The sequence below is a fragment of the Musca autumnalis genome, unplaced genomic scaffold, assembly GCF_047663935.1.
Source record: "Musca autumnalis isolate F117 unplaced genomic scaffold, ASM4766393v1 scaffold_5, whole genome shotgun sequence".
In the NCBI taxonomy this organism is placed as follows: domain Eukaryota; kingdom Metazoa; phylum Arthropoda; class Insecta; order Diptera; family Muscidae; genus Musca; species Musca autumnalis.
The window spans coordinates 42,698,616-42,726,331 of NW_027412088.1; the positions used below are offsets into that span (position 1 = coordinate 42,698,616).

The 27,716-nt window shown below is 36.0% G+C and overlaps 1 protein-coding gene across 1 annotated transcript in view; it reads right to left on the bottom strand.

Annotated features, from left to right (window-relative positions):
• Positions 1-13,931: 13,931 nt before the first annotated feature.
• LOC141405530 (uncharacterized) overlaps positions 13,932-27,716 on the bottom strand; it is a 756,997-nt gene continuing 743,212 nt past the window's right edge. Inside the window, exons 10-13 of the mRNA XM_073989987.1 lie at positions 15,751-15,918; positions 15,178-15,406; positions 14,932-15,098; positions 13,932-14,651 (exon numbers count right to left, since the gene is read on the bottom strand). Of these exons, the coding sequence (XP_073846088.1) occupies positions 14,332-14,651; positions 14,932-15,098; positions 15,178-15,406; positions 15,751-15,918 (884 nt within the window). The 3' untranslated portion in view covers positions 13,932-14,331. The remainder of the gene's footprint in view (positions 14,652-14,931; positions 15,099-15,177; positions 15,407-15,750; positions 15,919-27,716) is intronic.

Genomic DNA, 27,716 nt, shown 5'->3' on the forward strand with positions numbered 1-27,716 from the left:
CTAAATATGTACTTTCAAAAAATGCATACTAGAAGTTGTTTGCATTTTCAGTGTTGCATAGTGTATTTGTTGAACGAATTTCGGGGGCCTATTGTTTTATAATCGCTATATTTGGTAAAATTATGAGTGCATCGGCTTGCAAATTAATTTTCGAAACAAGGGTGATTACTGCCAAGAAAAACCATATATTTACAAATTTCCTTAACTGTTGAGGTTCAACGGTCCACCAGCCATGAAAAACAAAAACATATACATACGTCTCAATAAGCGGGAGATTTCGGCCTAACAATTTTTTAACTTTTATAATTAGATCGCTTTAGGATAAAGACAGGCGACATGGGCAAAATTTCAGAAACATATCTCAATTCGGTTGCAAGTTATTAATTTCGCACCGCTAAATCAGTGATTTTGACCACTGTGCGGCGTGTCTAAAGACACCCTGGCACAGAAGGGTGAAATAATAGATATCGGTCGTCTACATTACGTTGAGTGGAATTTTTGCAATCTTTAAAAATGTGATATTGTGTAAACTTGGTGTTGTACCTGGGTACTCAGTATACAAGGTTGTGTTAAAAATGTCACCACGGTGGCACACACAGATATGATTTCAATAGTACAATCATAGTAAATACCGTCTCATAGATATTGAACCAAATCGCAATAGATTTTGAGTTTTCAAAATTAAAATAAAAATATTTTGAACAAAAAATATCAAATGTATTTCAAAATAAAAAATGATGTTATTAATTCTATGTAGGACCATGTTCGTCGGTTCATCATTATTGTTATGTGATTTTGGCAGTGGAGAAATTATGATAACAATATGTTGATTTATTGTTGATTTTTTGTTCATACTTACTTACAAATTATAATTAAAAATTAATTATAATTGTTTTTTTTTCAGTTGTTGTTTTGTATTTTCTTCTATTTACATTATTCGTTTCACAATGAATATGTCGAGGGAAATTTTATAAAATGTTCGCTATTATTTCACATAATTGTAGACATTAAAAAATTAACAATGTTTAATTAAGTTTTTTTGTTTTGTTTTGTGTTTCAATCAATTTTGTATGATCTATGTGTGTGTTGTTGACTTTAATTTGTGTACCAATTGTTGGATGTTTTTTAGTAATTTTCTGTTGTTTGTATTTACATAAATTAAACAATATTACCGTTTATTGTTTTTTTTTCTTTTGTTTTATTCAATCTTAGACTGATGTACATATGTATTTGTTTGAAGTTTTCTTTTGGTTTCAATTTTGCTTTATATGGAAGAATATTTGGCTGCCAGATCCACGTGCCGATCTTTGCGATAATACCGGGCGGCGGTTGATGATAATATAGCATGGCGACCTCTGCTTCGTTGTTGATATAGTTTGCCATGATGAAGGTGATGATGATGACGATAATAATGGTCATCACCGTCATTATCATCATAGTTGTCACCATCGCCTTCATTATTGTGGATTCTTCTTGATGATGTCGTAGGTGTTTGGGTGGCCATATTTGAGAATCGTCTGTACGAATTAAACTCTGAACGATATGGTTGAGGTGATGCAACCTCATCGATTAAAGCTCGTTTTTGGATGTTGCTGTCTGTTGTTGCAGTTGCTGCTCCTAAATGGTGTTTGTTGTTTTTTTTTCGTTTCGGATATTTGTTTTGCGTTTGTTTGTTTCAAAATTCACATAATTTTGTGTATTTTTTCGGTTGAATGTGTGTGAATATAATTTGGTTTTGGTTAGTATTTTTTGCATTTGGAGTTAATGAGGCAAACGATGGAAAAATTGTACAAGTTATTATTATGAGTATTGCGTTTGAAAGAGGGGGATTAATAACAATTTTTTTCTATAATATTATTAAAAAAACTCTATGGTAAAAAACATTGTTTGTCTTCTTTTTATGTATGAGATTTTTGCAACAAAAACACACATACATTGATTTTTATATTTTTTTCATATTTATATACACACTTAACAACTAAGAATTATTAATTGAGACAAAAACTAAAAAAAAACAATTCAAATTGTTTCAATTTTGTTTTCTTTTGTTTAAATAAATTGTTTTGTTTTTGTGTCGTAAATTGATGTTTTAATAAAATATCATTTAAATCCTTTGGCATTGCAAACATAATTTTTAATTTAGATTAAAGACTAAAAAAAGTACATAAAATCTAGAAAAAGGAAAAAAGTATAACATTCAGACATTGATTCTTGATATTAAACCGTAAACCAATAGATATCACATCGGAATTTAGGTCGTGACATTCATAAAATCAAAAAGTTTAATGATGATTTATAATAACTGTCCTATTGGTTTAAGCCTTAAACTAAATGAAAATATGTAATTAATTAATAATATGCAGACAATTGGCAATATGTTTAAGAAGCGCACAATAAAAAAAACATAAGAATATTAAACACTGGTATGCCATCTAAAACCAGAATGTTTGAGTTAAGTTTCCTTCCCTATATCGCACGAAACAGGTGGTTAATCTGGGGCCACTAAATGTCGACAAAAAAGCTGATTGAATTGAACTTCTTTTCTGAAGCTACAGTAGATGCAGTTTTCCAAACCTACGAACATTAGGGTGTCTATACACCTATAAGCAATAACCAATACCCAGTTAACATTTTTTCCGAATTCGGTCAGTATCTCTGAACAACACATATCGCACCTACCGGCGCTATGGAAGGAGGTAACTGCGACCTACATTCCCAAAGCTGGTAAACCAAGTCACACGCTGCCGAAAGACTATAGGCCGATAAGTCTTTCCTCCTTTCTTCTAAAGATCTTAGAAAGGCTACTAGATTTGGAAATCAGATCATAATAAAACATGGCCATGTAAGTAACTCTCAACATGCTTACGTAAAAGGGAAATCAAAAGACACCGCGCTACACGAGGTTGTGGGCTGTATAGAGAAGAATATGGATGATTCAAGTTTCACCTTAGCTGCCTTCTTAGATATAGAGGGCGCGTTTAATAACGTGAAACTTGAATCAATTCACTCTTCTCTAGAAACACTAAGTGTCCCCTCAATGCTAATAAATTGGATAGATAGAATGCTTGACAGTAGGCTAATCAATTCAAGCTTAAGAGAGAGTTCTATAAAGAAGTCGGTCACCAGAGGAACGCCACAGGGGAAGTATTATCACCTCTGTTGTGGCTTCTGGTACTGAACGGGATACTTATGGAGTTTGATAAGCTAAAAACCAAGGAGGTCGCGGATGACGTAGTCATTCTAATCAGTGGAAAATTTTTATCTACGCTGTCTGAACTTATGCAGGGTGCTTTAGTGAAGTTCTCACATTGGGCCCACCATAATGGACTTGGGGTGAACCCGGCGAAGACAGAGCTGGTACTTTTCACCAGGAAGAGAAAGATTGCTGCTTTCGTTCCACCAACTCTAGATGGTGTGCAACTAAGCCTCTTCAAGGAAGCAAAATATCTTGGTATGGTCCTCGACCACAAGCTTTGTTGGAAGAGGAATACCGAGGAGCGAACAAAGGGAGGCTTAATTGCATTATATTCTTGCAAGAACACCATAGGTAAGAACTGGGGTCTCAAACCACATGTGATACACTGGCTGTATAGGACAGTGGTTTGTCCTATCCTAACCTATGGTTGTCTTGTTTGATGGCACGCACTCAGCAATAAATCAAATCTTTCTAAGCTAAGTAGTGTGCAACGTGCCGCATCAATTCTTATTACTGGAGCTATTAAAAGCACACCTCAGGCGGCGCTGAATGCTGTTTTAAATATGCAACCTCTGGATATTTTGGTACAGTATGAGGCCTCCAGTTGTGCCTTGAGGCTCAGGGAACTTGACATGTGGCGTTGCTCACTACTTGGTCATGCAAACGTTCTACAGCGGTTAAGTAGTCAGCTAGTGCTTGGAAACAGAGGGGGTGAGACCGATTACATTTTACCAACTCTTGACTTCACTATATGTACCTGTGCAGACCAATTCCTGATAGCCTATCTATCTTCACTGATGGGTCGAAGGTGGAAGATGGCACGGGCACTGGTGTGTACTCTGATGAACTGAACATTAGGTACTCGTTTAAACTTAATGACAACTGTAGTGTTTTCCAGGCAGAGGTCTTTGCAATATTGAAGGCCTTAGAGGCAATAGTGGGAAGAACAGACTTGGCAAACAGGGCAGTCACTATTTACGTAGACATCCAGGCAGCGCTAAAAGCATTAGGGTCTTTCACTATTAAGTCTAGGATCTTTCGAGATTGTAGGTCAATCTTGGAAACCTGTGGTATGTCAGAAAGATTTTGTTGGGTACCTGGTCACTGTGGTGTTGAGGGTAATGAGATTGTGGATGAACTGGCAAGGCGGGGCTCACAATCAACCAACATGCAAGGGGAGGTTGGTGTGAAACCTCCGCTTTGTCACTTCATGGATAAACTCACCAGGTTCTACGTTGAGAAAACCAAAAGAATTTGGCTAGATGCTCCTGGATGTCGGGTTGCTTAGTCAATCCGGCCGGTAATATCAGGGCGTAGAACTGTTTCCCTTCTCTCGTTGTGCAAGTCAGAGATCAGAGTTGTTGTCGGGATCATTACTGATCTATGTCTTGCAAATGGGACAACAGCAGCAGTGACTATTGTAGGCTGTGTGAGGACGTTGAGGAGACGGAGACAATTGAACATCTTCTCTCTCTGTGTCCCAGACTGAGGGCCAAAATACACAGGATTTTTGGCGTTCACACGACGGAATCCCTGTCTCACTTCTCCTTTTCCGACCCCACAGTCTTGCTAGCATACTGCAGAGGCCTTAAATGGCTATGGGGCGGGTTAACCTAAATATACTAGTTAATCTACCTTCTAAATATTATCTGTTTCCTCTCCTTCACTCTCTTATCATCTCTCTACTCTCCCCTGTCTCCTTCCATCTACTTTCTCCTATCCATAACTAATCTCCATCTCCATAGCATATCTTCTTTCCATCACCAGCACTCATCATCACCACAACCGGATCCGCAACTATCTTTCACAAATTTTTTCAACTACAACCAATATACACACAAATATTTTTCAACACTTTCAACACCCAGGATGATCACAATGGACCATAAGGTATCCGAGTGGAGTGGCTGCAACCTATAGCAGCTGCGCATCCTATAACCTAACCTAACCTAATCTCTGAAAAATTTCCGATTCTGATGCCGAAATCGGAAAGTTGTATGGACGTCGGCACCGAATTCGAAAAGATTTTCTAATGACTTTCTAACAAAATATTAGACGAAATTTCTTGAAAAAATCAGAGAAAAACTTACATTTTCTGAAAGAAATCGGGCTGACTTCGGAAAAAAATCTGTAAGATTCGGAGGAAAATTTAGATTTTCTGAAAAAAATCTGTCCGATTTCGGAATTCGGTCCGAATATAGAATTTCTGAAAAAAGTTCTTGGGCGCTGACGCCTTTGTTATTGACACAAAACCGAACAAACCCCACTCAGAGACATATTTTTGTTTTTAAAGTTTACATCGGAAAGTAACCAAAGTAGGCGGGGCAAGTTCCTCCCGTTTCTAGTTTTTTCGAAATAATTGAGTTAGGATATCTTGGAATCCTTGGACTTTAGGTATAGAGTGTCATTGGCAACTTTACTGAGGAGGGTGTTGGGAATATTTCTCTTAAAACTTTTAACCCCACGCCGTTCATCAAAGGGGTCTTTTTGGCTTTTTTCAAAAACTCCTTTAAAATGCGATCATATCAAGTCCAAATATTCTACAAAATTGTTCGTCAAAACAATTTACTATAGTTTTCAGAATACACCATATCTGTAAATCTTATCTAATCGCCAGGAATCTCTAAAATGAAAAACACGTTTTAGGGTTAAAGTCGGTCTTCATCTGAGTTTATTCAAAATTGTCCCACAAAACATAATTTTAGAGAGATGACGTAAAAGACAAAAATATTCTTCGTCAAATTTTACTATGCGTCAGCAAAGAAATGAAATGTCTATTTACATATATATCATGAAAATATCAGTATAAATTTTTCTGAAAAAAAAAACATGAAAATATTTCCCAATTTTTTATGAAATTTTTTCCTTCATTTTTCGAGTTGATACGTGAAAGTAATATGAAACTTGGATCTTGGTGAAAAGTATTAAAAGATGAACAATTCTACACAAAATTTCACTATGAGTTTCAGAATAAACTATATATTTAGGTATGCTGTTTTCTTAAGAAAATTAGATAACAAATTTATATATTTTAGGATAAAATTATTTGTTTTAATTTTGGACTGTTTATTTTACAAAATTCCATATTGGATCAAAATCGAGCTTGAATTACCATATGTTGCATTTATATTTAAAAAATTAAAAATTTTATATGACAACAACCGAACAAAAAATTCCTTAGAAAATCTATAGGAAATCGGAACGAAGATTCTTAAGATTCTTTAGAAAATTTGCAAAGACTCTTAAAAAAACTTTTAGAAAATCGGCCCAATTTCTAGGGAAATATTAGAGAAATCTGCAAATTTCTAAAAAAGTATTCAGAAAATTAACCAAAAAATTAGGTTAAAATATTGGAAGGTGAAAATATAAAGTAGAAAATATCACCTTTGCAACGATGTAACGTAGGTTGTCGTTGGTGGTCAAACAACGAAGATATCGCAATAGCTGCTAATAGAACCCAACATTCTACTTTTGCGATTTTAATAATAATGACGAATTTCACAGCTTTGGTTCGGCACCTTACAAAAACGCTACAGGTCGCAATTTTGATCGGATCGTCACTAAAATGTGGGGGTTAATGGGGATCCTACAGAGAAAGAAGCCTATTGATTTTGGTGATGGTCGGATAATATTCAGAGGTCGGAATGGGCAAAAAACTTATTTGGAGAAAAAGTCAAAGAAAATATCACCTTTGCAACGATGTTACGTAGGTTGTCGTAGGTGGTCAAACAATGAAGATATCGCAAAAGCCGCTAATAGAACACAACTTTTCATTTTTGCGATTTTAATAATAATGACGAATATCACAGCTTTGGTTCCGGACCTTCCAAAAGCAAAGTCTGACAATGAAAGTAAAAAATCCCATCATTACAATGATGTAAAGCAGGTTGGCGTAGGTATCCAAATAACGGAGATATCGCAATAGTCGGTAATACATCCCATTTTTCCACTTTTTTGGAAATCACGCTACAGGTCGCAATTTTAATTGGATCGTCACGAAATTTTGGGTGTTATGGGGGGTGCCACAGAGGAAAAAACTTTTTGATTTTTGGTAATGGTCGGATATTATTCAGGTATCGGAATGTGACAAACAAAAATATTTGAAAAAAAAGCCAACGTTTTATTTCAAAATTAATATCTCCCTTATGTAGGAGGTATACCAAAAGCAAAGCCTGCTAATGAAACTAGAAAATATCACCTTTGCAATGATGTGAAGTAGGTTGTCATAGGTGGTCAAACAACGGAGATATTGCAATAGTCGGTAGTGCATCCTTTTTTTGTGCAATCACACTACAGGTCGGAATTTTGATCGGATCCTCACGAAATTTTGGCGGTAATGGGGGTCTCACAGACAAAGAAGCCTATTGATGGTTGGCGTACTTTTCAATTTTATTTTATTTGAGTTGTACTGCGTTTCAACAAAATTGACCTGTATTAATGAAGACAATCAGAGTAAAGGCGTTAAGCTATCCCAATTTTAATATTTTGAATTTTACGAATCAAAAGCTTATGCATAGGGGTAGTGAGCTATTTGATTATTCCTCTGGTAGTAAATTTTAGTGAAATTTTAAACTCTTAGTTCCGTTTTCACAGAATGATGTCCGAGAGTGCCCACTTTCAGCCCATATATACTTTTGTAAAAGTCCCGCTTTGTCTGTTTAACACTTTTTATACCCTACACCACACAGTGGTAAGGGGTATTATGTCTTTGTGCATTTGTATGTAACATACAAAAGGAAACGAAATAGACCCATAATTCCTTTTGGGGATATACATATAATCACTTTCTGAGTCGATTTATGTATGTCCGTCCGTCTGTCCGTCTGTCCGTTTATTTTTGTTCGCAACGTACAGGTCGCATTTTTTGTCCGATTCAGCTGAAAATTGGGGACTAGAACTTTTTTAGCCATAGGAAGAACGCTATTGCTTTTGGTGAAAATCGGTTCAGATTTGGATATAGCTCCCATATATATTTTCGCCCGATTTCACGTATTTGCTGCACCAAACAAGCTATATACGTCCAATTTTGATGAAATTTGAATGCGTGACTGAATTCGGTCTAAAAATAAATGTGCCAAATTATATCGAAATCGGTTCAGATTTGGATATAGCTCCCATATATATTTTCGGCCGATTTCACGTATTTTCTGTACCAAATACGCTATATATTTCCAATTTCGATGAAATTTGGAATGTGTGACTGAATTCAGTCTAGAAATAAATGTGCCAAATTATATCGAAATCGGTTCAGATTTGGATATAGCACCCATATATATGTATGTTCGCCCGATTTCACGTATTTGCTGCACCAATCACGCTATATACGTCCGATTTTGATGAAATTTGGAATGTTTGACTGAATTCGGTCTAGAAATAAGTGTGCCAAATTATATAGAAATCGGTTCAGGTTTGAATATAGCTCCCATATATATTTTCGGCCGATTTCACGTATTTTCTGTTCCAAACACGCTATATATTTCCGATTTCGATAAAATTTGGAATGTGTGACTGAATTCAGTCTAGAAATAAATGTGCCAAATTATATCGAAATCGGTTCAGATTTGGATATAGCACCCATATATATTTTCGGCCGATTTCGCGTATTTGCTGCTCAAAACACGCTATATAAGTCCGATTTCAATGATATTTGGAATTTGTGACTGAATTCGGTCTGGAAATAAATGTGCCAAATTATATCAAAATCGGTGAAGATTTGGATATAGCTCCGATTTTTATTTTACATATTCAAAGTGGTGTAGGGTATCATTTAGTCGGCCCCGCCCGACTTTTATCCTTTCCTTACTGATTTTTTTTAAATTACATGGGTAGAAATGTGCGTTTTTCCATACCGTTTTCAATACAAATTATAGCATTTTTACACAAGTTGACAATTTTTTTGAATATACGAGTTTGTATAAGAGTTATATGAATTTTATGAAAACCCAAATAGTATTTTCTTTAATTTTAGAAAAAAAAAATAAATTTTGTTTTTTTCTGTTCTTAGTGTTTGTTTATTGGTGTTTGACCCTTTTTAAATAGTTGGAACATATGAAAAACTGAAAAACACTCATATTTTGATGCAAAAATATGAAAAATTTCAAATTGTTAACTTTGATTTCCTCTGCAACTACTAGACCGAATTCGAATGTTTTTAATGCATCGGATAAATTTATGAAAATATCTCTATCCGTTCAAAAGTTACAAAGGACCAGGAAAAAACGATTCTGAACCACTATGCGGCACCAACTAAAATGATGGCCAAAACTAAGCACATCTCAATATGTCTCCCAAATGTACATCAAGTTCCCGAAAGGACAAATCGGGCAACACCACATACCAACCACACTCAATGAATTGTATTGAAGAATGTAGCCCTTGTGATGTTGATTACTTACTTAGGCGGCCTTCTGCAGACCATTTGTAAAATAAGCCGAACTAAGAATAGTTTTCCTCTCTTTTTGCAGCTTCTTTTCTCGGGTTCCACTTGCTTACGCCATCGAAGCATTGGTCATCCAGTTCTGCGTATAGTTCAAACAAAACATTGTTCCGCAACATCCCATACGGGACAAAGGAAGACTTCTCTCATAACAACGAGTGCACCCCGATTCATATTTAGCTCAATGATATGGGACCTACTGTTTATCGCCGAGCCCGAACGGCGTGTCTTAAGACACCACTTGTGGAGAAGTTATTCAAAGCTGAAAGACTCAGGAAAAGTCGCCAACATTACTGAGGGGTATTTTGCCACCGTTGAACATGTTTGATGTTGCCTGGCCGGGGAATCGAACCCACCCGTTGCACCACGGTGGCACCCTTAGTTCAATGAGACCCATATTAATAGATTTTTTAAGTTCATCGTTCATTCTCATGACCTGGCCTAGCCAACACGATTGCTGTAACACGATACGTTTAACTTTGCCGATGTTATTGTCTAACCGATACAGCTCGTGTTGCATGCACCGTCAACGGAGATTGGTCCGTAGATCTTTCGAAGCATTTTTCTATCAAACACAACAATCACTATCTTATCTATTTGCGCACGTACCCAGACTTTGGAACCACTGGCAATACATATCAATGTTTTGTAAAGTGTGATTTTACTTTGTTTACTGCCAGACCGACCTTAGCAGCTTCTCTTACCGATTTTTTAAGGTATCAGTTATTTCTTTAACTGATCGGCCCATAATGTCAATGTCGTCGGAATAAGCAAGTGACATGTGGCTATTTCCAGCAAGATGTTAAAGAGATCATACGTAAGGCTGTCTCCATGCCTAAAATCTCTCTTTTTACTAAACTGTTCGGAGAAGTTTTTTATATTTTAATTGAGGACCTGATATTAGTTAATGTCATCTTACATAGAAAACTAATTCGCACATGGCTTGGAATGCATTGAACATGTCGGTCAAGCAAAGGCTGTTTTGTCGACAACAAAACAAAAAGATGGTAACCGTCGATCTCCATTTCTTGGGTCTTTTCCAGGTATTACCGCAAGGTAAATAACTCGTCAGTAGTGGATTGACCTGATCTAAAGCCGTATTTATATGGCCCAATTATTTCGTTAATCATGGACTTTAGTCATTCACACAATATCTCAGAAACTACCTTATATACAAAAGGGAGCTGATTTTTTCTGATTACAACAATATAACTTATTTTTTTGGTAAAGTCCATGCTTTGTGACATAATTTCCTAAAGACTCTAAAAATCCTAAGACTCTAAAAATCCTAAGACTCTAAAAATCCTACGAATGAGCGCAAGTGGGGGTCACCCATTAAGCCGCACCGTGCATAACATTGTTTTATAAGGAGGCGATACCGTCTGTGCATTGTGCCAGTTTGAACTTCTATATCTCAAAAATGGTAAAATCTACCTAGTATGATAAAGGTCAGTCTTGTGGACAATTTTCACAGCTACAACATTTTCTCTAATCCCATTTTACTAGGTCTTTCGGTTTCAAAGCAAAATCGTGAAAACCTAAAAAAAACCCTAAATTTGTAAATTTTGATCGTGATTTATTTAGAGAGCGCGGCTATTCTGTTTTTATATCCTCAGCATTTATGCTAACGAGGGTATATACACTTTCATACGGGCAAAATGTGCCTCATCGAAATAATGGTTTTAGACCCCAAGAATGTTTGGATCAAATTCGTTTCAGACAATTGGAGTCGATTTAGCCATGTCCGTCCGTCTGTCTGGCTAGTGCGCACGATAACGGATCAACCGATTTGAACCAAATTTTGTGTATCGTAATATTTTGTCCAAACTTAGTTAAAGTTGGAAGATGGGTTATATCGGTCCACTCCTTCCGGTACCTCCCCCACAAAAGTTTGAAAATGTTCGGAAAATTTGTGCGCCCGATTACTCTTGATGGGAGTAACCGATTTGGTCCATACTTTGCACATCGAGAAATTTCTACTAGACTTAGATAAGGTTCCAATATGGACTCAATCGGTCCACTCCTCCACTCCCACACAAAATTTCGTAAAAGTTCAGTTTAGGACCTGCTCTCGAATCGCTTTGGTGTTTGTTGTAACAACTTGTATTCACTGTCCCCCATATGACGGTACAAGTTTCATCAGGGGCAAGCCTACTTCCTAAGAAAATAGCCTGAAAGATGCAAAAAAAACCTATGACACCGTGTGTAGTGGATGGAGCGCAAGATAAATATCGAAATCCGGTCCAAAATTTGGCCTTCGTAATATTTTGTCCAAACATAGTTTAAGTTCGAAGATAAACCATATCGGTTCACTCCTTCCGGTACCTCCCTCACAAAACTTCAAAACTGTTCGGAAAAATTGTGCGCACGATAACTCTTGGAGGGAGTGACCGATGTACGCCATACTCTGCACATCATAATATATCTACCAGATATATATCAGGTTCGAATATGGACTATATTTGTCTACTCCTTCTGGTACCTCCCACACAAAATTTCGGATAAGTTCACTTTAAGACCTGCTCTCGAATCACGTTATTGTTGAAGCGACTTGCATTCGCTACATCCATTACAACGGTAAAAGTTTTTTGAGAGGCAAGTCCATATTTCTCGGGAAAACAGTCCGAAAGGTGTAAAAAACCCCTATGTCACCATATGTGGCGGTCGGAGAGCACGATAACTCTCGAAATGTTCAACCGATGTTGGACAAAATTTGGTCTTCGTCATATTATATCCAAACTTAGTTTCGTGGGCAATACCGGTGCACAACTTTCGGTACTTCTCCCCAATATTTAAAAAAATGTCCCTAAAATGCTAGGACGATATCACTTGAATGGGGCAACCAATTTGGTTCAAACTTTGGATCATCTAATACTTAGTTTAACTTCTAAAACGGTCCATATCGGTTCTCCCTTAGGGTACCTGCTCTACAAAAAAGGGCCAATTTGGTTCAAACTTTGGATCATCTAATATTTAGTTTAACTTCTAAAATGGTCCATATCGGTCCTCCCTAAGGGTACCTGCTCTACAAAAGTTCAACATTTGTGTCTTAGTGCAGTTATGTCCTAATCCACATTTTTGTCGGCAAGTTCAAATGTCCAAAAAGGGCTACAAAATTCTGAAGAAACCTTAAATACATTCGATCTGCCCGTAGGTGAAAGTTTCACTTCACATTGGCTGAGGGTATATCTCTGTCGGCAAAGCCGACTGACATTTTTTGCTTTTTTTATTTTTCTTATCTATAAACATTGTAGCTTCAGAATCTGCAAAAACTTTCCAGGTGTAAGGATCTTCCATTTATGTGAGTTCATTCCTTCACGTAACTACGCCGCAGAAGTTCAACTGTTTTGCGCTTAATTCCAGTTTAAGGCCAATTCTCGGAACGTCTTGAACCTTTAATATCGTGTAGTTTTTTTTGATAATGACTATAACATTTTTGCTATAGGAAGCCAATACTTCCTGACATGTGGGCCTGGAAATGTCCCAATATATAGTACAACTCCTTCACATAATTAAAATTTTGAGTAGTCTTTTTGGGCTTTTGTTCCAACGGTATCATGATGCATTTGTATGTAGCATGCATAAGAAAAGGAGATCCAAAATTCATTTTAGGGTTATACATAGAATCACTAACTAAGTCGATTAGTATACTATTCGAGTGAAAATTGGGGATGGTCATGTTTTTGTCCAAAGTACGAACGCTACTGCATTGGGGAGAGCCGGTTCAGAGTTGGATATAGCTTGCATATTCCGGACGATTTCATTTTTTTATGCATCTAACACGCTATGTGTGTCCAAATTCAACGAAATGCTTGACGGATTTCGGTATCGAAATAAGTTTACCAAATTACATTGAAATATAGCTGCAATATAGTCCGATTTGAGATATTGTATGTTACAAACACGCTATATCAGTAAAATGTTCATGATATTTGTAAAATGTGACGGAATTTGGTCTAGGAATAAGATTGCCAGGTTATATTTAAGTCGGTCTGGTTTTAGGTACACCTCCTCTATATATTTTCGGCCGATTTGAGGTATTTGACGGAATTTGTTCTAGAAAAAATTCGGCAACTTTTTTTGAAAACGGTTGTATTTATTTGCCTGATATTATATATTTGATGCACTTAACACACCATGTCTGTAAATTGTTGAAGTAATTTCAGATGGCATACCAAAGCTAAAACATATACACGTATATTTAAATTCATAACAATACTACAAAATAAAAAAAACTAAATCAAAATACTTAGAAAACAGATTTGACACAATATTCTTTCAGTTACAAACAAGTCAACATTATTTTTGGTTAATTTTTTTTTTTCGTTTTGAATTCTTAGCAGAGAAAGATAGATAGTTTTATAATTTAACACTTAACAATAAACAAAGTTGAATGACCGAATAACAATTTAAAATAATTATTCATTTGTAATTGTATATGTTTGTATGTGAATATATAATTTAATAGATATAGATTACATCAAATATCGCTGATGATAATGATGATGATGCTGATGTGTGACGATACGAACATTGAGAGAGTTGTGATAATGCTCATAATGATAACAATGATATCAATGAAATTGAAGGGTAGTATTTCTTGTGGTTGTGGTAGTGATTGTGGTGGTGGTTGTCATGAATAACATGATATGTACATCATCGTCATACCGATCGGCTGATGGGGCAGCTCGCTCCCGTGTTATATGATACTTTCACGATTTCTCTCTAATTCTTCAGTTTCATGTTCTGGATCTAAGCTCGATGTCGATGATACGCCACATATTTGCATTTCAATTTCGGCCAAACGATTTTCAAGATCCCACTGTTGTTGTGACAGTTTGGTGTTTAAAGCTTGATTTTCTGATTCCACGGTATGAAGACGTTCACGTAAACGTTTTATTTCATCTTCTAGTGCTTCATGGGATCCCAGCAATGGTGTTGTACCACCGCCAACACCACTGGCCGCCGATGTTCCAGTACCATAACAATCTAAATGGGAACTGGAATCGCAAATGTGACCTGAAAATAAAGAAATAAAAGAAAAAGGGGGAAATACATATAAATATGGAAGTCATAAGTACGAAAAAATTAACATAAAAAACCCTTTATGTGATGTAGCAGAATTCTGAAAAACAACCTGTTAATCCCTAATAGAGATGGGGCGTTTCACGAACGTGACCCTAAACAACAACTACAGTGTATAGTACATAGTCACCGCTAATGTGTTTAGTGATTATTGTTTCGTGTCACGATCTTGACACGCCCCCATCTCTAATCCTTACTTTCATGGGCAACTTACCTGTTCGACTTGGTTGCGATTGCGGTCTAGTTGAATGGTGTGATGTGGCTCTGCTACGTGGTCTATCATCTGAACTATGTACACTTGGGCTCATAGAGCCCGGAGATTCAGTGACACGTTGTATGCGTTCACTGTATGTTTGACTAGAACGAGGACTAGGAGCTCGACTGGAAAATATGACAAAATAAAAGAAACCAATAATTGAAAACTTTGTCTTTATTCAGGTTAGCCGTATTATTTATTTACCTATAACCCGTATGTGGCAATTGCTGCTGTGATGATTGTGGCTGATGTTGTTGCGATTGCTGTTGCTGTTGTTGTTGTTGTTGTACTTGATCGCTTGGATGCGTTTGACGCATTTGTTGGATTCCAGAAAATGGCACTGATGGTGCTGGTGGTAAATACATATCCTCTAGAGTGGTGCGGCCACATGTCTCCAGTAAACCCGGTGTGGATTGACAACGACCCATGGCAACTGTATTAAAGTATTGTACTGTGTATTGTATTGTATTTTTTTGGTTTGGTTTTGGTATTTTTTTTTTGTTTTGCACATAATTATAATAAAGAAATAAAAATTTGAATTTTTTTAAGAAATTTTGTTTGTTTGTTGTTTTTGTTGTTGTAAACATATACAGAATTATATCAAATTAAATTATTAGTTAAATAAATTTCAGTGTTTGGATTTGTGAATGAATTATCGAATATGAAATGTTAAGAAAACACAAAAACAAAACAAAAGCTAATAACAATACGCATCATATTGGTGTCGAAAAAAGAAGCATAAATGTGATGACTAAGTTGTCGGTCAATGTTAGTTACCTTTTTCCAGTGGTGCTTTTTTATATTTTTCCAAACGTTTAACTGCTATCGATTCCAGACGTACCCTTGCCGCTGGATATTCTTTAAGGACATCCCACATATCTTTTTTACTCAACACAAACAGATCGCTATAACCCACCGAACGTACTGATGCTGTACGTCGATTGCCTTTGTGGGGAAGAGAGAGAAAAAAGTGGAATGGAAAAATATGATTTATTGAATATGTTTCTCTTAAGGGAACAGAAGGAAGGGAAAGTGTGAAATTAATTCAACTTAAAAGGAGAATGTAATGAAATTAATAAACAACAAATAAAGGTTACATGCTCTACGTTTGGTGGGAGTGGAATGACATAGAAATTATGAGAAATTTGATTTAAATAAAATACATACATAAATATGTAATTGTCGTATTCCTATAACTATAAGGATCTTGCAACAACGAAATTCACAAAGATTGTAGGGGTATTTTACAAAATTAATAGAGCTTTAATCCTAGTTTCGGAAACGATCACGGAGCGCCTGAAAGGAATTTAAATGAAAAGGGCTTACATCTTGGAAGTTTTTGCGGATTCTGAAACTACAATTTTCATAGGTCACGGTGCTTTTGAATCAAATATAAATGGAAGGTGTTTACACCTGGGAAGTTTTTGCGGATTCTAAAACTACAATGTTCATAGATGAGAAAAATCAAAAAACAAAAAAAAATCCCCGGAGCGCTTTTTAAATGAATCGCGATTCAAGTTGACATTTTGAGGGGTTGTTTAGGTTTTCACGATTTTGCTTGGAAACCGCAAGTCCAATCGAAATGGAGCTAAAGAAAATATTGTAGCTGTGAAAATTCTCTACAGGATTGATGTTTATGATTTGTTTTCAGGCTGTACCATTTTTGAGATAAAGAAGCTCAGTTTAGATTTTTAGGTTTTTTTGTTAGTTTCGCGATTTTGCTTGAATACGGCAAGTCTTATCGGCTTGGGACCTGAGAAAATCTTATAGCTGTGAAAATTCTCTACAAGACTAGCTTATGTAATTTTTCCTAGGTTGTACCAGTTTTTTAGATATATAAGTTGCAGTTGGGAAATTGCAGTCATGACATTATTTTATAAGGGGACGATACAGAATTGAATCGAATTTGAATTGTTCCAATTTCAACTTCTATATCTCAAAAGTTGTAAAACCTACGAAAATATCATTAAGGTCAATCTTGTAGAGAATTTTGATAGCTACAACATTTGCTTTATTCCCATTTTGGTAGGGCAAAATCGCAAAAACCTAAACAACCCCTAAAAATGTCAACTTGAATCGCGATTTATTTAAAAAGCACTCCGGCGATTTTTTTAGTTTTTGATTTTTTTCATCTATGAACATTGCTGTTTCAGAATCCGCAAAAACTTTCCAGGTGTACGCTCCTTTCATTTAAAGTTGGTTAAGGTATTTTTCCGGACCCACTGAGTTGATTTTGCATTTGCTTATATCCCTCAGGTATTCGGTACGTGAACAAAACCAAATGATAAACATTAATTAGATCCCCAGTAAACAATTTTTCCGAAGTCTCTGAACTCCAATTTTTTGCCGTGATATTCTGAATATTTTTTAGAAAATTGCCGATTTTTAATATTTTTTAAAATTAGATCGATTTTCTAAAAGTTTTTTTTTAAGAATCTCTGTATACTTTCTAAAGAATGTTAAGAATCTTCGTTCCGATTTCTAATAAATTTTCTAATGGGTTTTTTGTTAGCTATTGTCGAAAAGCAAAGTGATCGTCTAAAAAATTCGCATGTAACATTTTTAAAGCTTTAAATATAAACTTTTCTTCGAATTTTTCCAGAAAGTTTTTCCGAATTATGTCCGATTTCTTTCAGAAAATCTAAATTTTTTCTCCGAATTTTCCAAGAACTATCTTACGAATTCGTCCCGAAACTCTAATTTTTTTTAGAATTTCCTAAGAAAAACTTTCCGAATTCTGTGACCACGTCCACGCAACTTTCGTACCGAATTCCATACCTAAGGAGAAGATCGGTATGGACCATTTTCGAAGTTAAACTAAATTTGGACAAAATATTACTAAGACGATATTTTGACCTGATCCGATCGAGAGTTATCGTACGCTCTAGCCACCACACAAGGTGTCATAGGGTTTTTTGCAGCTTTCGAGTAATTTTCTTAGGAAGTAAAGACCTGCCCCAGGAAAAACTTCTACCATCGTAATAGGGGCCTTGCGTTCAACCTGTTGCAAGAAAAATTAAAACAATTCGAGAGGAGATTCTGAACTGCACTTTTCCGAAATTTGGTGTTTGAAGCATCCGAAGTAGTTGACATATATAGTCAATATTCTAAGCTGATCTATGTCCCGTAGAAATATTATGATGTCAAAAGTATGGACCAAATCGGTTACTGCCGTGCGCATCATTTTAGCGAAAAGTTTTAAACTTTTGTGGGGGAGGTAGCTAAAGGATTGGACCGATAAGGCCCATCTTAGTAACGTTGGGCAAAATATAACGATTGCCAAATTTTGGATCGAATCGGTTTATCCGTTCGAGAGTTACGGCGCACTCCATCCACAATACATGGTACCATAGAGGGTTTTTACAGCTTTCACACAATTTTCTAAGGAAGCATGGATTTGCCCCTGAAAAACCTGAATCGTCGTAATGGGGGCAGCGAATACAAGTTGTTACGACAAAAATCAAAAGGATTTGAGAGGAGGTCTTAAACTGCACTTTTCCGAAATTTTGTGTGGGAGGTACCCAAAGCAGTTAACCGATATGGTCCATATTCGTAATTTATCTATGGCTGGACCAAATCGGTTAGTTCCTTCGAGAGATATCGCGCGCATTATTTTTGCGAAAAAATTTGAATTTTTATGGGGGAGGTACACGAGGGAGTGGAGCGATATGGCCCATCTTCGAACTGAAACTAAGTTTGGACAAAATATTACCAAGGCGAAATTTTGGACCGAATCGGCTGATCCGTTTGAGAGTTATCGTGTGCTCCAGCAACAACACATGGTGCCATAGGGGTTTCTGCGAGCTTTCGGCCAATTTTCTCAAAAAGCATGGAATTGGACATTAAAAAACTTGTACCGTCGTAATTGGGGCAGCGACTACAAGAAAAATAAAAGGGATTCGATAGCATGTCTTAAACTGCACTTTTCCGAAATTTTGTGTTGGCCATGACATCAAAATTGTTCTCGGAGATTTGAATGCACAAAATTGGGAACGGAAAATATTTTTGGCCCCACGGTCAGCAAGTTCAGACTTCATGATGTAACATTCCGACAACGGAATGAGGCTGAACGAATTTGCAATGACAAAAAAAAACATAGTAGAGAAGCGCACAAAGTTCCAACACCTCGACATACACAAGGCCACGTGAATGCCCCGAAATAGAAAAACCATAAACGAGATCGATCATGTTGTGATAGACGGAGGACATTCTTCCCAGTGTGTTAGATGGCAGCAAATGCTGTAGAAAGCACATGTGTATTCTGCTCAACTGACCCACATGCTGGAAGACGGCTCTCCTTGTTGATGATGTGGACAGTGACAAAGAACAGTTCACTCTCATGAATATGATAAACAACCCATCCGGACGTTACGTTGTATAAAATGTCAATAACAATGCCTCAATCAATATGTCGAATTTTAATGAAATTTGGGCGGTTTGACGGAATTTGGTCTAGAAAGATGGAAGATACCAAGGAACGGTCCTGGTCGGCTTTAACATGGCAAAGCCCAGGATTTATCTTGGTCCCTCTTTCATCTCAAGTGGACACTGACCTCCCCGTGGTGTCACCTGGGGAACTGCCTTTAACAATCGTTAAAGGTAGTGAGCTAACATGTGCCGCGCGTTTACCTATAAGAACGTTAAAAACTTGGGTTTGGGCGTCGGGTTAGTAACCCTACCCTAGAAAAAACAGCCTACTATGAAAAAACGAAAGAAAAGAAAAACAATCCCATGATCTGCGAATCTGCACCTGGAATGTTCACACTCTTTATAGAGAAGGTGCAGTCTTCGCATTGGCAGACGTATTTGAAAAGTACAAGGCCGATATTACTGCCATACAGGAAATACGATGGATTGGGAAAGGCGTCACAACAACACCTAAAGGTGACGCACTGTATTATAGCTGCCATGACACAAAGCATGAGTTTGGTTGGGGATTTGTAGTTGGTCGGTCTCTGTCATCTGGTCTCCAGCTTCATCCCAGCGAATGAATGACTCGCTGCAATTCGATTAAAAGCAAAATTCTTCAACATCAGCTTTATTTGCGCTCATGCTCCCACTGAAGAAAAGGACGAACAGACCAAAGATATATTTTACGAACGCTTAGAAGAATTTTATGAATTTTATTGCCCTGCCCATTTTTAATGCCAAAATTGGAAAGGTGAATATCTTTGGCCCAAAAGTCGGGAAATTCAGTCTCCACTGTGAAACATCTTACAATAGTATGAGGCTGATAGACTTTGCAGCTGCAAGAAACATGGTAGTTAGCAGTACCAGATTTAATCATCTCGATATTCATAAAGGCACCTGTCGCCAGATCAAAGAACAAGAAATCAATTTGATCACGTTGTGATAGATGGAAGACATGCATCAAGCGTGTTGGATGTACGATCGTTCCGAGGTGCAAACATGGACTCGGACCACTACCTTGTTGCAGCAAAGGTACGTACTAGATTAAACGTAGCAACTAAAGTGCGAACAGACACAACACGGAAGTTGGACATCGGTAAGCTGCAATCACAACAGATAGCCACAGCATATTTCACTCAACTGGCCCAACTGCTTAATCAAAGCCTTCCTCGTCCCGATAACATATCAGGACAATGGCGAAACATTGCCCACTCCATGCAAACAGCCGCAAAATCAATACTTGGATAACAGATACCTCCACAAAGGAATTCATGGTATGACCAGGAGTGTCGTGATGCTACCGAAGAGAAAAATGCGGCATATAGAGCTACTTTACAATCAGTAGCAACGCGTAGCGCACGAGAGAGAGGTATCGGGAGAAAAGAAGAGAGTAGATACGTCTTTTCCGCAGGAAAAAGAAAAGCGGGAATGTGAACAAATCGAGATGTACAGGAGACAGAATGAAGTCCGAAAACTCTACCAAAGAGTGAAACATCAAACTGATGGCTTTGAAACTGGCACATCCTCTTGTAGAGACCAGTAAGGTACCCTGGTAACTGATACAGACAGTGTGCTAAGGATATGGAAAGAGCATTTTTCCAAACTGTTGGTATCCAATAGTAGCGAAGTCGACGAGATACCACCGATCCAATCCCAGAAGATTGTATTGAATGTATACCACACGGTCAAGATGAGGTAAGGACAGCAATAAACCGGCTGAAGGATAATAAGGCAGCAGGAGCTGATGGCCTACCAGCCGAGCTGTTTAAAACCAGAGGTGATATGCTGATAAGGTGTATGCATCAGCTAGTTAGCTCCATCTGGCAGGAAGAACGAGTACCCGACGATTGGAACCTGAGCATCCTGTGTCCCGTCCATAAGAAAGGAGATAAGACTGTATGCTCTAACTATAGGGGCATAAATCTTCTTCCTATCGCCTACAAGATAGTGTCAGGGATATTGTGCGAACGACTAAAGCCCATGGTCAGCGAAATAATTGGACCATACCAAAGCGGCTTTAGACCTGGCACGGCCACCATTGACCAGATATTAACCCTGCGGAAAATCCTGGAGAAGACCCAAGAGATGCAGATCGACACCTACCACCTTTTTGTCGATTATAAAACAGCCTTCGACAGCCCGCTACGTTCAAAGGTATTCCAAGCAATGTCTGAATTTGGTATCCCCGCAAAGCTCATTCGGCTTTGTAAACTGACTCTAACTGACACAAGATCTTCAGTTAAAATAGGAAAGAACCTCTCCGAAGAGTTTTGTACCAAAAGGGGTTTCAGTCAAGGAGACAGCCTTATGTGTGATGTTTTCAAAATCCTGCTAGAAAAGGTTATACGTGTGGCAAACGTCAAAAGAAGTGGCACAATCTACACCAATAGCCACATGTTACTTGCTTATGCTGATGATATAGACATCGTGGGACGATCAGTAAAAGAAGTAACCGATACCTTTATGAAGGTCGAAGAAGAATCTGCTAAAGTGGGTCTGGCGGTAAACGGCGAGAAGACCAAGCTGATGGTGTCAACGCGCAAAGCGTCCATTGAGATCGGACCAACTGTTCGATTTTGATGGCATTGGGAATGTATGACGGAATTTAGACTTAAAATAAATTTGGTAAATTATATTAAAATCAGTCGACGTAGCCAGAAGGGGGCCCCCACTCTATCTATTCCTACAAATTTAGTACAACTTACTACACATATGTACGAATCTCTCCAAATCCCAATTGTACAACCCTGCTTCTCAACCTTTAGTCTATCAACCTTTTAGCTCTATCCGCACACATAATACCAAATGTGACCAAGTTTTGTTAATTTTAGTACTTTTCTTATAGTTCGAATAGCTAAAAGTCCTTTTTAAATCTATCCTACACCCCATCAGTGACCCACATTCCAAATTTCCGAATTGTCGCCAAATACAAATGGTACCATATTAAGTACCTTTTAGTACTCTTCGTACCGTTCTACGAATGGTTTGTTGCCTTATATAACACCTTCGGACCAAGAGTGACCCTCATCCAAAATTTGAACATTCATTTCGTCTGGGCGTTGATTGATCAGTCAGTCAGCCAGTGAGTCAATTCACTTTACCCTTTTATTAATATACATATGTACGAATATAAAACTTTTTATCCCTTACCATGTTAAGAAAATACGTAATTGGAAAAAAATTAAAACTAATATATGTTGACAATTTATGTATGTATGTAAAATTTATTTTTAATTTAGTTTAGACTTATTTTTTAACATAAAACTAATTTGGGATTCATGCATTTAAATGCCTCAATTAGGATAATAACATTTATGTGATTAGTTAAAAGGAATATAAAAGCGAAAACTTTATATTAAAGAGTTTTTTGTTGTTGCTAAAATCTCGCTTTTATAACCTTTATTGTTGGTGTACAATTTTCATTAAATTTTTATGTGCTGATCTATGAATAGTTCATCTACTTTTAACAATCCAAATAAAACATTTCTAGTTGATTTAAATTGAACTCATAATTGTATGTCATACCAATTACTATGTGTGTGTTTGTAAATGAAAGAAAAAAAAAAATCAAAAACAATATTGAAAACAAATATTTAACAAAAAAGGGGGATATGAACTACAAAATAAAGTAAAGAAAAAAAAAACCAAAACATAAATAAATAACACAATTGGGTCAACATCAGTAACCATAAATTGACTCAAAGGCAATAAAAAACTCACCATACATGTATTTATTTTGCAATATTATAAATATTTAATTAAATTAATAAAAATAAACCAACATAAAACCAAACTCAGGGAAGACAAGAAACAAAAAAAAAAAACATCAACACAAATTGAATTGAATTGAACCGAATAATGTGAAACAACAGTTTTTGGTTTACAGCCAGGCAAAGCAATACAATCGGTAACGTAGTGTGGAAAGGATATTATAAAGGACGAGGGTACACCCACATATCACAGTGTAATTGCTTATAGATAGTTAACAAAAAAACTTACTGTAAATAGACAGTGGTATGGACATACACGCATACATACATACACTTGCATACAACCACAAATAATTTTACCAATATGTTGGTTTTTTGTTTGCTTATATGTGAAAATTAGTTTAAAACAAGTAAAAAAATCGTTAAGTTCGACCGGGCCGAACTTTGTATACCCTCCACCATAAAATTTGCTTAACAAAAATGGAATAATTAGTTTCATTTCCTGTCCACAATTTTGGGGAAAAAAATTTTCCACCACGGTTACCCGTAAAGCCTAAATTATCTAAAAATATTTCCAACCAGTACACTGTGGATCCTCTTGTATGGAGAAAGTGGCCACAAATATTTAGAGTGAAAAATCAAGCCAATACGCCGGTTACAGCTTTGTGCTCCTGCGAAGAGTGTTTTAAGAAACCTTCTCCACCCTTTCCCCTCTGGAGGGGTATACGGTATATGAGAATTGTTATATACTGTTAATACAAAATGACATGAACAACGGTCCCGATTATCTTATAATGCAAAAATAGGCTTGGGGAAACAAAGCAATCTCCAAAAATAACATAAAATACAACCAATTTAGCGGATTAAAAAAATCCACATTTTTGTCTGAAAATTGGCAAAATTTTTAATATAGATCTTATAGCGTCCTTCCTGAATGGCACGTACCACCAACGTTAGATAAATTTGGAAGAAGATTTTATCATCTTGCCCCTCATACCAATTATGTTAATGTACGTGGTCAGATAACAGAGTTATACACTAATATATCCATAGAAACCCTATTTTAGGGCAGCTTTAGTCAGCGGCCCACCATTTATAGTCTGGCACTAGAAGGCAGCTGATTTTAATACTGAATAATCTTAAACCCATGACCTACTTTGGAAAATTATTCCCGAGGTGGGCACTGGTGGGCATCATGACTAAAACCTTAGATCAAATTTAAGTATATGATCGAATTGGCATTACAAAATACACTAAGAAAATATGCAGTTAACTAGGATTCCACAACACGCTGAAACACTATTTTTTAATGAAAATTAAGCTATTATCCTCTCCTTCAAAATCCACTATAATATTTTGCTATACGTATTAGTTTCGCGATATTTTGAATATATTTACTTGCACTTAAAATATAGGCTGTACTCACAACAAAAAATATTAGTCAAATGTTCCGACTTTTGAAGCTATTCTTATGAAGATCGCGTTCGAATGAAACAAAAACTAATATATTTTTAAAAAGGTCCATGTCATAGCTATCAGAGCTGCCAGATGTTGTACCAAAATTTTGACATTCATTTTTTTTTTATTTTTGGCCAATGGGTGGATCCACTGTGCACTGGCAACCTCAAATGTTAAATTACAGGTGGTTCGGTCCAAAAATGTAGCTAAAAGCCGCAAAATACCGAAACTTTGAAGGTACCGTCAAATTACAGATAGTTCGGTTAAAAATTGTAGCTAAAATCCTAAAAATACCAAAAATCCGGGGGGGTACCGTTATATTGGGGCTATATCAAAACATGGAGACGCTTCGGGACCACTGGGAACCTCAAGTGTCAAATTACAGCTAGTTCAGTCAAAAAAATTAGCTATAATCATCAAAAACCTTAAATCGGGTGGAACCGTTATATAGGGGCTATACCCAAACGTGTATTGGACATTTTAAGTGGAGAAGATTGTTGGTTATTGAGAACCTCAAATGTTAAATGACAGCTAATTCGGTCAGAAAATGTAGTTAAAAACCTCAAAATACTTTAAATCGGGAAGTATCGTTATATGGGGCTTATACCAAAACGTGGACCTATCTCCACCATTTTGGGTGCAGAGGTTTTTTGACCTCCTGAACCTGTAACTAAAATCCTCAAAATATCTTAAATCGGGAGGTACCGTTATATGGGGCTATAACAAAACGTTTTTAGGTGAGAAATTTCTTCGCCATTGCAAACCTCAAATGTCAAATTCCAGCTAGTTTGGTCAAATAATGTAGCTAAAATGCTCAAAATACCTTAAATTGGGTGGGTACCGTTATATGGAGGTTATACCAAAACGTGGACCTATATAGCACATCTTCGAACTTGGCCTGCCTATGAGACACTCGGGTGCTAAATTTTAGCGTTCTATCGCAATTATTGCGGACCGACGCACTATAGGTAATTTGGACAGATTGTTAGGCAAAAAGTCGATTTTTGCACTTTTAATAACGCGAGCTTTCTAATTTGATTCGAAGAAAGAACATGTCAAAATCTATAGATGTGCAATTTGTTTTCAAAAATATTCAAAACTCGCGGTATAATTCGAAGATGAAATCAAAATGTCGAAGACAAAATAATAAATGTTAAAAAATATTAAAACTCCGAACAGAATTTAAACGCAATTTGTAAGAGTTTGGTAATAATCCAATACATAGATATGCTATTCAGTGGAATGGTGGCGGTGTGTACTTTATGTGTTAAGAAATAATTTTCTTCAAAATGTTTGTTATAGCAGAAAAAAATCGTCATATAAGATACAACCTAAGATTTTTTTTACAAAATTAGATTTTTTATTATGGACTTTTACAAAATTGTCCAACTTCTGCCACCGGGAATATCTTCAGCAAAGGGTTCTGAATCAACTACATAATTAACAAGGTGCGATTTTTTGCGTTTTTGGAGTTATATCACTTTTTTGAAGGTGCCCTCCTTGCAGAACAAATATTTTTGTTTTTAATTTTTTGTTTGGTGAAGGAAATATTAAACATAAAAAAACATCCGATTTGAACTAAAAAGACATTTTGTTTTTTTAAGAAATATGCACATGTGTTGCAACAATGTGCAGACGTGCTGTGGTCAACATTTTTATTAATTATAGCCGTAATACGTTCTAACTAGAGATCATAATTGCGTGATTTATTTGGTACTTTTAAAAAAATAATATTTATAAAGATCTCTTCGCGAATCAATATTTTAAGCATATCAATGTTTATACCAATATTTTCCCGGATCAGTACTTTAGTTCATTATAACCGTTTTTCTTTTGTTTTAACCGCATTCATTGGGTTGGAACGAATGAAATAGGTAAAATGGAAATAGGCGTTAGGAAAAATAAAATTTGTTCGTTATATCCGGTGTTCGTTATAAACGTGTTCATCTGTAAAATTCTTATTAAAGCTTACTTTAAAATATCATATGTTAAAATATTTAAAACAGTGCTTAAATTCGTCGCTATCCGCTTGTGCTTTTAAGCGGGCCTGTAAATCCTAACAAATTGTAAAAAATTCTACTCGCGGGGTAACAATTTTTGTTTGCTGTAATCGTGATCGTTTTATGAAGTTGAATGTTTTTACAAATATTAAGAAAAAATCTTTGGAACCGCAAAACTTTGTTCGCTATAAACGTAGTTTCTTATAACCGATTTTCGCTATATCCGAATTTTTTTTTATCTTACTTTTGCATATAAAGCATTAAAATTTTATAAAAAACCTATAATTCACCGCTATTAATTTCTACCTCAAAACCAGGCCAAATTACCTATAGTGCGACGGAGATGACTGGATCTTCTTAGAATTATACCCTGATTTAGCCTGAAGAATATATATACTTTATATGGTCGCAAATGAATATTTCAATGCGTTACAAACTGAAAAACAAATTTAAAATACCCTTCAAACTATGGTGGAAGGAATAAAAATGTATGTTGGACAAAAAAAATATACAGATTTTAATGTAAACAATATCAAATTATATTAAATTGTTATTTATTATTTTTTTGTTATTATTACTATTATTGTTTAGTAAATTTATTGGTTAACAAGAAAATATTATTTCTGGAAATCTAATTAAAAATGCATATTTTATTACCCATAAACTCATTAAGGGTTGTTTAATTGTAATAATGTTATTAGATTAAATGTGATTTTTTAATTAATATATATAATATAATATATTATTTTATGTGCGTGTATTTTAAACAGAGTAAAAACTTTGGTTTTTATAAACTATAATGCCACTTGCTTTGTGGATCCTAAGCTTTTTGTTTCTTCAAAAGCTGAAGCTATTGAATTGTGTAGAAGATTTCCACGGTAAGCTAGCAACTTTGAAAACAAAGCTTTCATGTTTGAGCGTACGCTTAGCACATTCATCATGAAAGAAGCTCTTTAAAGATCAAGAAAATGTATAGAAACAAAGCGCTTTTATAGTATTGTACACCTTAACAACAGACAGAATCCATCCAAGGTATTTCGGATACTTTGCCAATATTTAGCATTAACATAATTAGAATATCATAAGATATATTACAAAATTAAAAAATACATGTGTTTAATCCCGCATTTATAAATTAATTTATTGGAACTTTCATCGAAAAAAA